The 12,743-nt window shown below is 40.7% G+C and overlaps 2 protein-coding genes across 3 annotated transcripts in view; both read right to left on the reverse strand.

Moving 5' to 3' along the window:
- Nucleotides 1–12,743, reverse strand: part of slc19a2 (solute carrier family 19 member 2) — a 65,973-nt gene that overhangs the window by 27,092 nt on the left and 26,138 nt on the right. The window lies entirely within an intron of this gene.
- LOC140290518 (uncharacterized) lies at nucleotides 13–4,007 on the reverse strand. Of its 2 annotated transcripts, none has more exons than XM_072379354.1 (8): nucleotides 3,515–3,684; nucleotides 3,163–3,306; nucleotides 2,596–2,714; nucleotides 2,118–2,219; nucleotides 1,884–2,006; nucleotides 1,727–1,765; nucleotides 1,522–1,627; nucleotides 13–380 (listed from the first exon to the last, which is right to left on the reverse strand). In XM_072379354.1, the coding sequence occupies exons 1-8, from the start codon at nucleotides 3,639–3,641 to the stop codon at nucleotides 220–222; spliced, it is 921 nt and encodes a 306-aa protein (XP_072235455.1). In that variant the 5' UTR covers nucleotides 3,642–3,684; the 3' UTR covers nucleotides 13–219. The 2 variants fall into 2 exon arrangements, with proteins under 2 accessions (XP_072235455.1, XP_072235456.1); XM_072379355.1 differs by lacking the exon at nucleotides 3,515–3,684 and adding an exon at nucleotides 3,836–4,007 and having other exon boundaries at nucleotides 15–380.

Consider the following 12,743-nt stretch of genomic DNA (forward strand, 5'->3'; position numbering starts at 1 on the left):
AAGTAAAGCTTTTATTCAAGATCCTGCTCCCACAAAACACACAGTTTGTTTACATGTTGATGGTTCTACAGTACCAGCCAAACCTGCCCCTTTAAAATGCTGCTGATGGACTTCAAATTGCAGGAAATGGTCTTCAGATGATGTTAGCCACGTCTCCTCCCCAGCTGAAGAGTGAAATCTTCACACAGAGCTGAGCTGAGTTAGTTCTGCAGCAGTCCATCAAGCAGTGCTGCGGCTCTCAGGCGTCAGGTTGATCAGAGAGTTGCTGGCCTGAGCCAGCTCTGTGATGGAGACTCTGCCTCTCTGTTTGATGAACTGAGCCACCGAGTCCAGCTCTTCTGGGGTTATAGAGATAAACTTGCCTCTGTCGTCAATCACACCTGCAGCCAAACACAGCGATTCATGGAAGTTCTATTGAACACTTTTACTCCATAAATCTTCACTATCAGAGGAGAAATTAGGTTAAAATTACAAGTTCAGTTTTACACTTGGTCCCAACATGAAAGCCGTGACAGTCTTAGAATAAGAACACAACTGAAAATGTGCTAATGCAGCTGGTACGGACAGCTGTTTCACTGTACCCGAGTTAGAACTGTACTCAACACACCAATAGTCTTGAGAATGCAAAATATCTGTTATTGTGACGCAAACCAAAAATAACAAAAACAGCAAACTTGAGCATGCATTAGTGTTCACATCCCCAAAACCCACTACTTTGTGGAGCCACCTTCTGCAGCAATTACAGCTTCAAGTCTCAGGGATGTCCACATCCGGTCCTCGAGGGCCGCTGTCCTGCAGGTTTTAGATGTTTCCCTGCTTCAACGTCATTAGATGAAATCAATGCATCATTAGCAGGCTTGTGCAGAACTTAATCTTTTAAAGAGATCCTTTTAATCTGAATCAGGTGTGTTGAAGCAGGGAAACACCTAAAACCTGCAGACTTTGGACACGCCTGTCTCAGGCTATGTCACTTTGACTTTTCCACTCTGACTTTTGCCCATTCCTCAAAGGAAAACTGCTTGGTGTGATTATACTGAGATTGTTGGACACTTTTATTGCACACCGGTGAACCTCATCTATGTACTTCTGTGACTTCTTAGCATAACTAGTAGCACAAGATCTTATTTAGTTTTTTCTATTTCACTTTTATCACTTTGAACCAACATAAAATTCCACAAAAATCTATTTAAATTACAGGCAGTAACGCCATGTCTGAGGGATGAATACTTTTGCAGGCTCTTCCCATGTCTGCTGACATGAGGACACTTTGTTCCGTTGTCCTGAATAGGTTTTGCCAAACTATATAAAGCAGGTTCACAGCGTTTGTCTTAGACTCATGTTGTCTTTCTTACTGCCTCCACAACACAAAAAGCTTTCAACCAGACGGACTGCAACGCATTTAGAAACATCGCAGAAGCTGCTAGGCACGCCTGAGAAACAGCTCGCCATCCATTTCTTTTTTATTAGAGCTCATGTTATTTACTTTTCTCTGAGTGCTTTCATCCATACAAGCCCACTAACCTGTGAGGGTGCCTTCAGCTAACAGGTCCTGCAGTCTGGCAATAGCATCCTGAGTCCTCATCCCAAAATGAGATCCCAAGTCCTCAAGAAGAACCACCTTACAACTCTGCAAACAGGAGGCTCTTTTAATATGATGTTCAGACATTAACATATTTCCCTTTCTCTGTTCGCACAGGTTGGAGTGGGCAGAGGTGGTCAGTCATACCTCAATGTACTGTATGAAATCTTGCAGCAGGCTCCGTGACTGAGAGCAAAGAACACAAATGTCATACATTATAAATACTATATTATCACATTATTAATCAATAATGTTCAAGAATGCAGACAATAACAAGCCAAAAAGGCGCTGATAGTGATCTGACCTGGTCCTCGGAGAGCTGCTCCTCCTCTCCCTGGTCCTCTATGACAAAAGAGGCTTTGAGTTTTAAGTACTCTTCTTCCTCTCGTCGTTCTTGCTCCTCTTTAGCTCGGCGCTCCTCCTCCTCCTGATTAAACAGCAGAACAGAGTGTCAGGATCTCCTTGTATAGAGGATATGCTGAGACTATGAGCTAGACTCTTTGGAGAAAATAAAAATGCAGCGGAGTGCGTGTGACACCTGTTTCTTTTCCAGCAGTCGTTCTTTCTCGTCCTCCTGCCGTCTCTCCTGCTCTCGAAGTTCCTGCATCCTCTTCCTCTCCTCTCTCTCCTCCATCTCTGCCTGTAGACAATATAGGACACATAAAACAGTGTCTATTAGCAACGTTTTCAGGTAAAGTGACCACTGTCACTGCCACAGTGTTATCCTAAATTGTAAGATGGTCACTCAGTTAGAGCTTGATTCATTTTTTTTCTTTGTGTGGTGTTTATGTGACACAATGCTTAAGTAGTTTAGATGCTCTTAGGCAAAAAAAGAAAATGCAAACATAATAATATTAATCATTAAGTTACTGGCATCTTATGTTAAACTTTCCATTTTATGAGCTAAAAACTGTAAACCTAACTGACTTAATCAGCATCAACCTTTGAAAAACCTGCACCACTGTGTTTCCAGTGGGACGGGCCAGCAGAGTTGCTGTGCAGTATGACTTGTTCACCTCTCTCTGGACTTTCCTGGCCTGTTTCTCGTCCAACTTCTTCTGCTTTTTGGCTCCAACTTTTGCAGCTGTCTGGACGTTCTGCTGCTCCATCTCCTCCTCCTCAACAAGCTCCTCCTCTGAAATCCACAGGACATTCATAACATTATGTGGTCACTTTAGGGGTGCAACGGTACAGGTAACCCACGGTACTGTCCGTATCTCGGTTCTTGGGCCATGGTTCGGTTCAGTTAGGGTACATGTATTGTGTTTAAAGATAACTGTAAACATACCAGCAGTGTGCACAGACTTTATGAAGGACAGGGGCGGAAAGAAAAAAAAAAAAAAAGGGCACACAGCGCATCCTCACCACTGTAGAGGGCACTTCAAACACCCAATATATCTAAACCTTTTTTTAACCAGATAAATCTATGTCTGGAAAACAACACTTAAAGAGAAAGGCAACCTAACCAGATGATCTTTACAGAAAATCTGTTTGAAGGCTCAGCAAATGTTCATGTAATGATGTCCTCTAAGCCCTCAGCAGCAACAGCGAACTAACACAAATGTATTGGTGCTGCTGTTCACCATGATCTTCTCTTTGTGGCCGTCTGTTAGCCATCACAGCAGCAAGGTTCCTCCTCCTGCGTGGCATTCCAGCTCCCCGCTCTTCTGCGGCCCGCAGAGGGGGCCCCGCAGCCCGGACAACATCCCTCCGTTGCTCCTGGTCAGCTAGGCAAACGACATATCATACTGTTGAGAAATTTCACATTACTTATGTTCAAATTAAAATGATTTGAAAATAAAACGGTAAACAGAAAACATATCATCACTAACACCCTGAGTAAATATTACACAACTGTGTTTGTGAACTCTGTCCTTTTTATGTCCAATCATGGCTAGAAAATAGAACATCGTTCTGAAACATAATGCTGCCAACCTTTGAATTGTAAGTAGATCTTAATCATGACATTTGAAAAATGCTTTGCGTTGAAGTGGCCCACAGCAGCATCCGTACTTTTGGACAGATTGACAGCAGAGAGCTGACGTAGTCTGACATCGAGCATTTCTTAAAGTTTAGCTGGGAAGCAAACAAAAAGACTCACAACCGCTTTTTCAATAACATGCTAAACATTACCCAAAAGAACATATTGTTGAAAAGTTAAGTAAAAATCGGAGAAGTAGAACGTGAAAGGTCCAGTTTGACCAACATGCTAACAGTTAACATTAGCTCACAAACGTCCGCATTAGTGCTTCTCACCATCCTGAGTTTTCCGCTGCACCTTCACCGCGAACAAAATTAGGATAATGAGAATAGCCGCAGCTATCACATACAACACTACATCCATAGCGTCCTCCACGTGTTCTTAAATTAATCCCGTTGCCTCTATCGCTTTTCTGTTCATTACAATTACGAGTACAACCTTCTTCTTCTTCTTCTTTGATGTTTAATGGCAGCTGGCATCCTTGGTGTTGCATATGCCGCCATCTACTGGACTAAATTTCTCTCTTTTTTTCCTTCTTATTTCTTCTTTTCTATATTCTTTTAATTATTCCAGTATTTACCAAGAATCTTATTGTTATTCTCCTCCCTTCCTTAGACTTAGCATATTCTACTATGTTTTTCAAATTATATTCTGTTATTCCTGCCCTCTGCAGCCCTATCTTCATTATTTCCCTCTCCCTTCCATATCTGGGACATGCTATCAACACATGTTCCACTGTTTCTTTCTCCCCACAGCTACACTGCCCAGTTGGATGTTTCCCCATTATCTTAAGTGTATTATTCAGTTTACAATGACCTATTCTTATCCTGCTAATAATTACTTGTTCTGTTCTGTTCTGTCCATAACACCCTGCCTCGCCTACTATACTTTGTAATTTATATAAATGTCTTCATTTTTCCTGATTCTTCCAATATTGATTCTTTCCATACTAAACTTTTCCCTTCTGTTTTTGATCATTTTACTTTCATTTCCACCACCTCTTTCTTTACTGCATCCTTAGCAGCTTTGTCTGCTTTTTCATTTCCATTTATTCCTACATGAGCTGGTACCCACATGAACACTATTTCCCTCCCCTGTTGCATTAACCTGGATGTTTTTAACTGTATTTCATATAAAATTTCCTGATGTGTTTTTGCTGTTCCGCTTTTAATACTTAAGAGTGATGAAAATGAATCGCTACATATAACTATTCTCCTATCCCTCACCCCCTCCATCCATTCAATTGCTATCAATATTGCACATAATTCTACTGCATATATACTTAAATGATCTGATGTTCTTTTTGAAATTGTCTTATTATAAATGGGAACCACCATTGCTGCTGCTGTTACTCCTGTTGCCTGTTCTTTGGACCCATCTGTATATATATACACACATATTCTCCATATTTTTCCTCCACATAGTTATAAAATTCCTGCACTAGATCTGCTGTTTTATTTCTTTCCTTGATGTTCCACATGTTTAAGTCTACATTTGTTTCTTGTAGCATCCATTTTGGTATTGTTGTCCAAAGAACTGTTGGGCTGAATTCCACATGTTGTATTTTTAGTTGTTCTGCTAAACCCTCACTGACCCACCCAAAACTCGTTTTTTCCTCCTTCCCCTTTTCCCAGCACATCTCCAGAACTCTCTTTGCTGGATGTTCTTCTTTGTGTCCTTTTAAATTTATCCAGTAGTTGGCTATTAGCTGTTTTCTTCTGAGCCCTAGTGGCATTTCTCCTGCTTCAACCTGTAGTGAACATATTGGTGCTGTTTTTATTGCTCCGAGACAAGTTCTTAATGCTCTGGCTTGAATTATATCTATTTGCGGGAGTACTGATTTTGCTGCCGATCCATATCCCACACAACCGTAATCTATTCTAGACCTTATTAATGCGATGTATATATATTTTAATGCTGTAAAATCCGCACCCCACTCTAACCCAGCCAAACACCTCATAATATTCAATACTTTCTTACTTCTCTCTACAATTCCCTTCACATGCTCCCTCCATGTTAATCTAGAATCCATTATCATTCCTAAGAATCGAAAGCTTCTTACTCTCTCTAAGTTCTTTCTGTACAAGTTTAACTTTTTATTTTCACTAATTTTCTTTTTTGAGAAGAACATTACTTTACTTTTCTCCACTGAAAATTTAAAACCCCACTCTTCTCCCCATTTCTCCACTTGATCTATCCCTTCCTGTAGTTTCTTAACTATGTGATCTATGTTGCCTCCCCTCTTCCATAATGCCCCATCATCTGCAAACAAAGATCTTCCCATTCCTGCTGGTATACTGTCGAATATATCGTTTATCATTATTGTAAATAGCGTTGGACTTATCACACTCCCCTGTGGTGTGCCATTCAATTCAATTCAATTTTATTTATATAGCGCCAGATTACAACAATTGTCATCTCAAGGCACTTAAGTAATATAGTCCAATTCAAGCCAATTGGAATTCAATTCATTGTAATCATGATCCAATTAATTCTTATAGAGCCAATTAAAAAAATTTATATCCTAGCTAAGGAAACCAACAGATTGCACCGAAACGTGTCTTCAGTCCAATCTCCCATCCTGAGCGTGCCTGTGGCAACTGTGGAAAGGAACGACTCCCTTTTAACAGGAAGAAACCTCTGGCAAAACCAGACTCAGGAAGGGTGGCCATCCGCCTCGACCAGCTGGGGTTTGTGAAGACAGAAAAGAGGGAAAAGAGGGGGGAAAAACACCATAACGCCATTCAAAGGATATCTGTTGGAACAGGGAAACACAAGTTAATAACCACAATAATGTCACATGTACATAATATCATTTGAGAAATTAAACAAGGGGGGGGGGGGGGAGAGCAAAGTGAGGAAAGGTGTGACAGATGAGGTCCCCCAGCAGTCTAAGCCTATAGCAGCTTACTATAAGCTTTATCAAAAAGGAAAGTTTTAAGCCTAATTTTAAAAGTGTAAAGGGTGTCTGCTTCCTGGACATTTACTAGCAGCTTATTCCAAAAGAGAGGGGCCTGATAACTGAAGGCTCTGCCTCCCATTCTACTTTTAGAAACTCTGGGAACAACAAGTAAACCTGCAGTTTGGGAGCGAAGTGCTCTGTTAGGAAAATACCTTACAATGAGATCTTTAAGATATGATGGAGCTCGGTCATTAAGAGCTTTATATGTGAGGAGAATAATCTTAAATTCTATTCTGAATTTAACACAGAGCCAATGAAGAGAAGCTAAAACTGGAAAAACATGATCTCTGCTGTTAGCAGCATTTTGGATCAACTGGAGGCTTTTCAGAGAATATGTGGGACAGCCTAATAATAAGGAATTACAGTAGTCCAATCTTGAAGTAACAAATGCATGAACTAGTTTCTCTGCATCACCCTGAGACAGGATGTTCCTGATTTTAGCAATATTACGAAGGTGAAAGAAGGCAGTCCTAGAAACCAGTTTTATATGTGCATCAAATGATAAATTCTGGTCAAAAATAACTCCAAGATTCCTCACTGTAGACCTAGAAGCCAAGGAAATACAATCCAGAGTAACTACAGAACTAGACAATTTCTCCCTGAAGCGCTCAGGTCCAAAGATAACAACTTCAGTTTTGTCTGAATTTAAAAGCAGACAGTTCTGAGTCATCCAGGTCTTTGTCTTTAAGACATGCTTGTAGTCTGACCAACCTATTGATTTCATAGATACGTACAGCTGAGTATCATCAGCATAACAATGGAAATTTATGCCATGCTGTCTAATAATGTTACCTAATGGAAGCATGTATAAAGTAAAAAGAATTGGTCCAAGCACAGAACCCTGAGGAACTCTGTGACTTACTCCGATGTGTGAGGAAGGTTCTTCATTTACAAGAACAAACTGGAATCTATCAGATAAATAAACCAGCCTAATGCAGTTCATTTAATCCCAATAACATGTTCAAGTCTCTGTAACAGAATGCTGTGATCGATCGTATCAAATGCAGCACTGAGATCCAACAGGACAAGCACAGACACAAGTCCGCTATCAGAGGCTAAGAGGACATCAGTACCTTAGAGTTGCAATACCTGAACATAACGAACATAACGGGTCTCCATTTACCCAGAGTTTTAGGTTCTGGGGAGTTGGCAAATACATCATATGTTCCCCCTATCAAAAATCTAATACTCCTTTCCAGCTCTTTTCAACGAAGCTTTTTCTTGTCTACACCTTCCCAATTCAACCACTGTCCACTGTCTTAGCCTGAGCCACTACCTTTGTACCCCTTAACATACTCATTATCAATGCTTCTTATCCATCCAGTTCTTCATCGACTCTATGAGGCAACAACTACACAGCATAGGATTTCAGCATCAACACAACTGCTCACCATCTGAAATGATGATGTTTCACCCTTTCATCACTCATCACGTTAGCCTACAAAGTGCTTAATGGAACGGCTCCCATCTACTGGAATGCTCTCACAAAGGCTTATGCCACAACTCGGTCCCTCCGTTCGTCCCAGGATTGTCGTCTAGCAGCTCCTACACCACGCCTAAGACAATCCAAACTCTTTTCATTTGTAGTCCCACGATGGTGGAATGACCTACCGAGCGCTACCAGAACAGGGGCGTCCCTGTCTATCTTCAAGAAACTCTTGAAAACCCAGCTCTTCAGAGAGCATCTCCTATCCTAGCACTTCCCTACCCCCTCTATCTCTGCACTTTATCTTTCTGTACTTCCTTCTATGCCTGCACCCTATCTCTACTCTGTCACCTCTGACAGAGTCGGACTCGTGGGTTCCTTCTATGTAGTTTATTATTAGCTTTTTATATAGCTTGTTATATCTTCATTTGTAAGTCGCTTTGGATAAAAGCGTCTGCTAAATACATAAACGTTATGTTTATAACATCACTTTATCTGTGCAGCAGATGTGAAGGATGCTGTCAGCAGCAATGTTACTAAGACGTCAGTTTTTCTCAAAAGCAGCTGAAACGCCGACTCATCTGACCACAGAACATGTGTCCACTGTCTTTCTGTCAATCTGAGATGAGCTCGTGTCCAGAGATTCGGGCCGTGTTTCTGCACAGAGTTTATATACGGCTTCCTCCTTGTGTAATACTGTTTCAGGTCACATTTCTGGATGCAGCCATGGACTGTTGAGTGAAAATGGTTTTCCAAGCTCCATCTGAGCCCCTGTGGCTGTATGGATCATGGTGGCCTGACGGTTTCTCATACAGTGCTGCTTGAGGGCTTCAAGCTCATCCAACAGTGGTTTCTGTCCTTGGCCTTTCCACACTGAGATTTCCCCAGACTCCCTGAATCTGTTCACAATATTCTGCTCTGTAGATGATGAGAAATATTTCTGAACTGATGATTCTCTGATGGAGTTTGGCACAAAGTGGTGAGCCACGACCCATCCTTGTTGGAAAGACTAAACCTTAGGTGGATGCTCCTTTTATACCCAATCCTGACGCCCTCACCTGTCAGCAGGTAATCTTCTGACTGGAGAATCTTCCAGAACGCTGTTACTGTAGATTCTATAAAAGTCTTTCTTTGACTCCAAAACAACTTTTACTAAGTGTGTTGCTGCATCAGATTCTACATTTGGTTCTGTTTTATAAATACAGAGAAGTTGGTCAGTGAAGACTCTGAAAATAATTTCTTTGGACTCGTTTCTGTTAAATAAAGTTGGCTACCTAAATTTTACTTCAGTAGAACTTGACTCTCTTGTTGACAACACACTAGCTTCAATGCGTACAACACTGGACAATGTTGCCCCTCTGAAAAGGAAGGTAATCAGTCAGAAGAGGTTGGCTCCTTGGTATAATTGTGTGCGTTAAAGCAGACTGCAAGAAAGCTGGAGAGACAGTGGCGTTCCTCTAATTTAGAAGAGTCTCAATTAGTCTGGAAAGATAGTTTAATAACGTATAAGAAAGCACTTCGTAAAGCTAGAACTGCTTATTATTCATCATTGATAGAAGAGAATAAGAAGAATCCAAGGTTTCTTTTCAGCACTGTTGCCAGGCTGACAAAGAGTCCGAGCTCTGTTGAGCCATGTATTCCTTTAACTCTCAGCAGTGATGATTTCATGAGATTCTTCATCAATAAAATTGTTTCTATCAGAGAGAAGATTAATGGAATCCTTCCCACTATTATCACTGATGTATCATCTAGATGGTATTTCCTTGGCTTTTAGTTCTACAGTAGGGAACCTTGGAGTTATTTTTGACCAGAATTTATCATTTGACGCACATATAAAACTGGTTTCTAGGACTGCCTTCTTTCACCTTCGTAATATTGCTAAAATCAGGAACATCCTGTCTCAAGGTGATGCAGAGAAACTAGTTCATGCATTTGTTACTTCAAGATTGGACTACTGTAATTCCTTATTATTGGGCTGTCCCACATATTCTCTGAAAAGCCTCCAGCTGATCCAAAATGCTGCAGCCAGAGTTCTGATGAGAACTAACAGGAGAGATCATGTTTCTCCAGTTTTAGCTTCTCTTCATTGGCTCCCTGTTAAATTCAGAATAGAATTTAAGATTCTTCTTCTCACATATAAAGTTCTTAATGACCGAGCTCCATCATATCTTAAAGATTTAATTGTAAGATATTTTCCTAACAGAGCACTTCGCTCCCAAACTGCAGGTTTACTTGTTGTTCCCAGAGTTTCTAAAAGTAGAATGGGAGGCAGGGCCTTCAGTTATCAGGCCCCTCTCCTGTGGAATAAGCTGCCAGTAAATGTCTGGGAAGCAGACACCCTTTCCACTTTTTAGATTTGGCTTAAAACTTTCCTTTTTGATAAAGCTTATAGTTAGGGATGGCTCAGGTAATCCTGAAACATCCCATAGTTAAGCTGCTATAGGCTTAGACTGCTGGGGGACCTCATCTGTCACACCTTTCCTCACTTTGCTCTCTTTTCCCCCCTGTTTAATTTCTCAAATTATATTATGTACATATGACATTATTTTGGTTATTAACTTGTGTTTCCCTGTTCCAACAGATATCCTTTGAATGGCGTTATGGTGTTTTTCCCCCCTCTTTTCCCTCTTTTCTGTCTTCTCAAACCCCAGCTGGTCGAGGCGGATGGCCACCCTTCCTGAGTCTGGTTCTGCCAGAGGTTTCTTCCTGTTAAAAGGGAGTCGTTCCTTTCCACAGTCGCCTCAGGCACGCTCAGGACGGGAGATTGGACTGAAGACACATTTCGGTGCAATCTGTTGGTTTCCTTAGCTAGGATATTAATTTTTTTAATTAGCTCTATATGAATTAATTGGATTATGATTACAATGAATTGAATTCCAATTGGCTTGAATTGGACTATATTACTTAAGTGCCTTGAGATGACAATTGTTGTAATCTGGCGCTATATAAATAAAATTGAATTGAATTGAATTGTCTGTGATATTGGCTTTTTTAGCGTGAGGTAAAAAGGATCCACAGGAGTCTGGAGGATGGACACAAATACAGGGGAAATGAGAGGTAAGCCTGACTGCACTGGGGTGTTGTTTCCTCACCTGTGAGTCACTTTGGATCAAAGCATCTGCTAAATGACTAAATGGCAATGACATTAATGTCCATGATGACTGTACAGAAACATTCCACAGAACTGTGTATATGAGCTATCTTTGTAGAAACTGGATGTTTCAGGCTGTTAGTCTCAGTTGTTTCACAGATATTTGCCACATAGCTCGCTGTGAAAGCTGCCTTATACTTAACATGTAGAGATATAAAACTGTGGAGCTGATGGATCTAAAAGTGACATGAAATCACTTAAAGATGTTTGTTATTTCAGTGTCAGGGGAAGAAAATCATATCACTATAAGCACATAATGAATGTCCTTGAGTAAATGCTTTGAGAAACGTATTGAGCATCATGCCCTCACTGTGCATGTGTTCTGTTTCTGAGCTGTAATGTGGTACAAAGACTTCACATGAATTTAGGAAGTTTTCCTGCTCCTGTCTCAGTCTCAGTGCACTCTGGATTCATCTTCTGGGAAGCCGAAACATCCACAGGAAACTGATGAATATCTGTCCAACAAAATCAGCGTCCTGATAAGCTGCTGCTAGAAGGACAAAATCCTGACCTGAGATCAGTCCAAGTCCTTTTAAAATGGAATAAAGTGAAATGGTGGATCACATGACTGGAACATGAGATTTCCTCTGACCCACAAACTCAACTACACTGCTGTCACTGTGCTGCTTATTGGGCTGTGAATGTTGTCAGAACAGCTTTTCAACAACAAGCTGAAGATGTGGCCGTTGTGCTGCTTTTGATTCAGTCAGTGTAGACAATATGGAAAGTAGAGCTCAGGAGGTGCAGCTGAAGCTTTTGCTTCTTTCATCATTACTTATAGAGATGACACTGTAATGACACTGAAATGCTTTTGTATTCAGAGCTTTTATTGATTGTTTAAGGGTGACAGCTTCATGACACTTTCTCCAGTCTGACTCTCACTTGGAACACAATCAAACATACTGGGACATGTGCGAAAGGATCACAGTGTTCATACTGTACATATCTGAGAACATCCACAAGAAGACACTTTATCATTTACATGCTGATTCTGTCATTTTAACATCTTTCAAAGTCAGATTTTTACTAGAAATGATGTTGTACACTATATGTTGACACGTAGAAATAATCCCATACTGCCTGTAAGCAGCTCTGAATAGAAACAACCATAACTACACTGTTATTACTGTATTATGTTGATGCATGAAAACAGCTGAATGATTGTGCTGGAAACACTGAGAACAGCCTGAAGATGTGGCTGTTGTGTTACTTTTGCTTTACAGTCAGTGTAGACAACATACAAAGCAGCTTCAAAGATACTTCCAGGTGAGGCGTGAAGAAAGCAGCTGTGAGCACCATAACATACAATAAATACATTATTACTGACCTGGACACTGATACATTCAGATTCAGTTATCACATATATATATATATATATATATATATATATATATGAAGGATCTGCAGGTGACTGCTTCTGTTTCATTTACATTTCACACAGCATTCATTCCCACCATTGCCTGGGCTCTATGAACATGTGCTGCATGTTATTTACAGTTAAGATCATAAAGCTGAAAAAGAGAGCAGAACAGCCCACGTGATGACTGGTGACTGAGAACAGAGCACCATCGCTGCTGAAATCACAAGAAGTGATGTCATCACAGATTATGACTTCACAGTTTTGCATGACATCACAGTGGAAAC

This window comes from Leuresthes tenuis, unplaced genomic scaffold, assembly GCF_036924035.1.
Source record: "Leuresthes tenuis unplaced genomic scaffold, fLeuTen1.0.hap1 SCAF_1, whole genome shotgun sequence".
NCBI classification, from domain to species: Eukaryota; Metazoa; Chordata; class Actinopteri; order Atheriniformes; family Atherinopsidae; genus Leuresthes; species Leuresthes tenuis.

Excerpts from the sequence above, each read along its gene's own strand:
- LOC140290518 (XM_072379354.1), bottom strand. The coding sequence starts at position 3,641 with ATGCTCGATGTCAGACTACGTCAGCTCTCTGCTGTCAATCTGTCCAAA. Across the intron at positions 3,307-3,514 it reads GATCTACTTACAATTCAAAG|CTGACCAGGAGCAACGGAGG; the intron begins GTTGGCAGCATT and ends TCGTTTGCCTAG. Across the intron at positions 2,715-3,162 it reads GCCACAAAGAGAAGATCATG|AGGAGGAGCTTGTTGAGGAG; the intron begins GTGAACAGCAGC and ends TGTGGATTTCAG.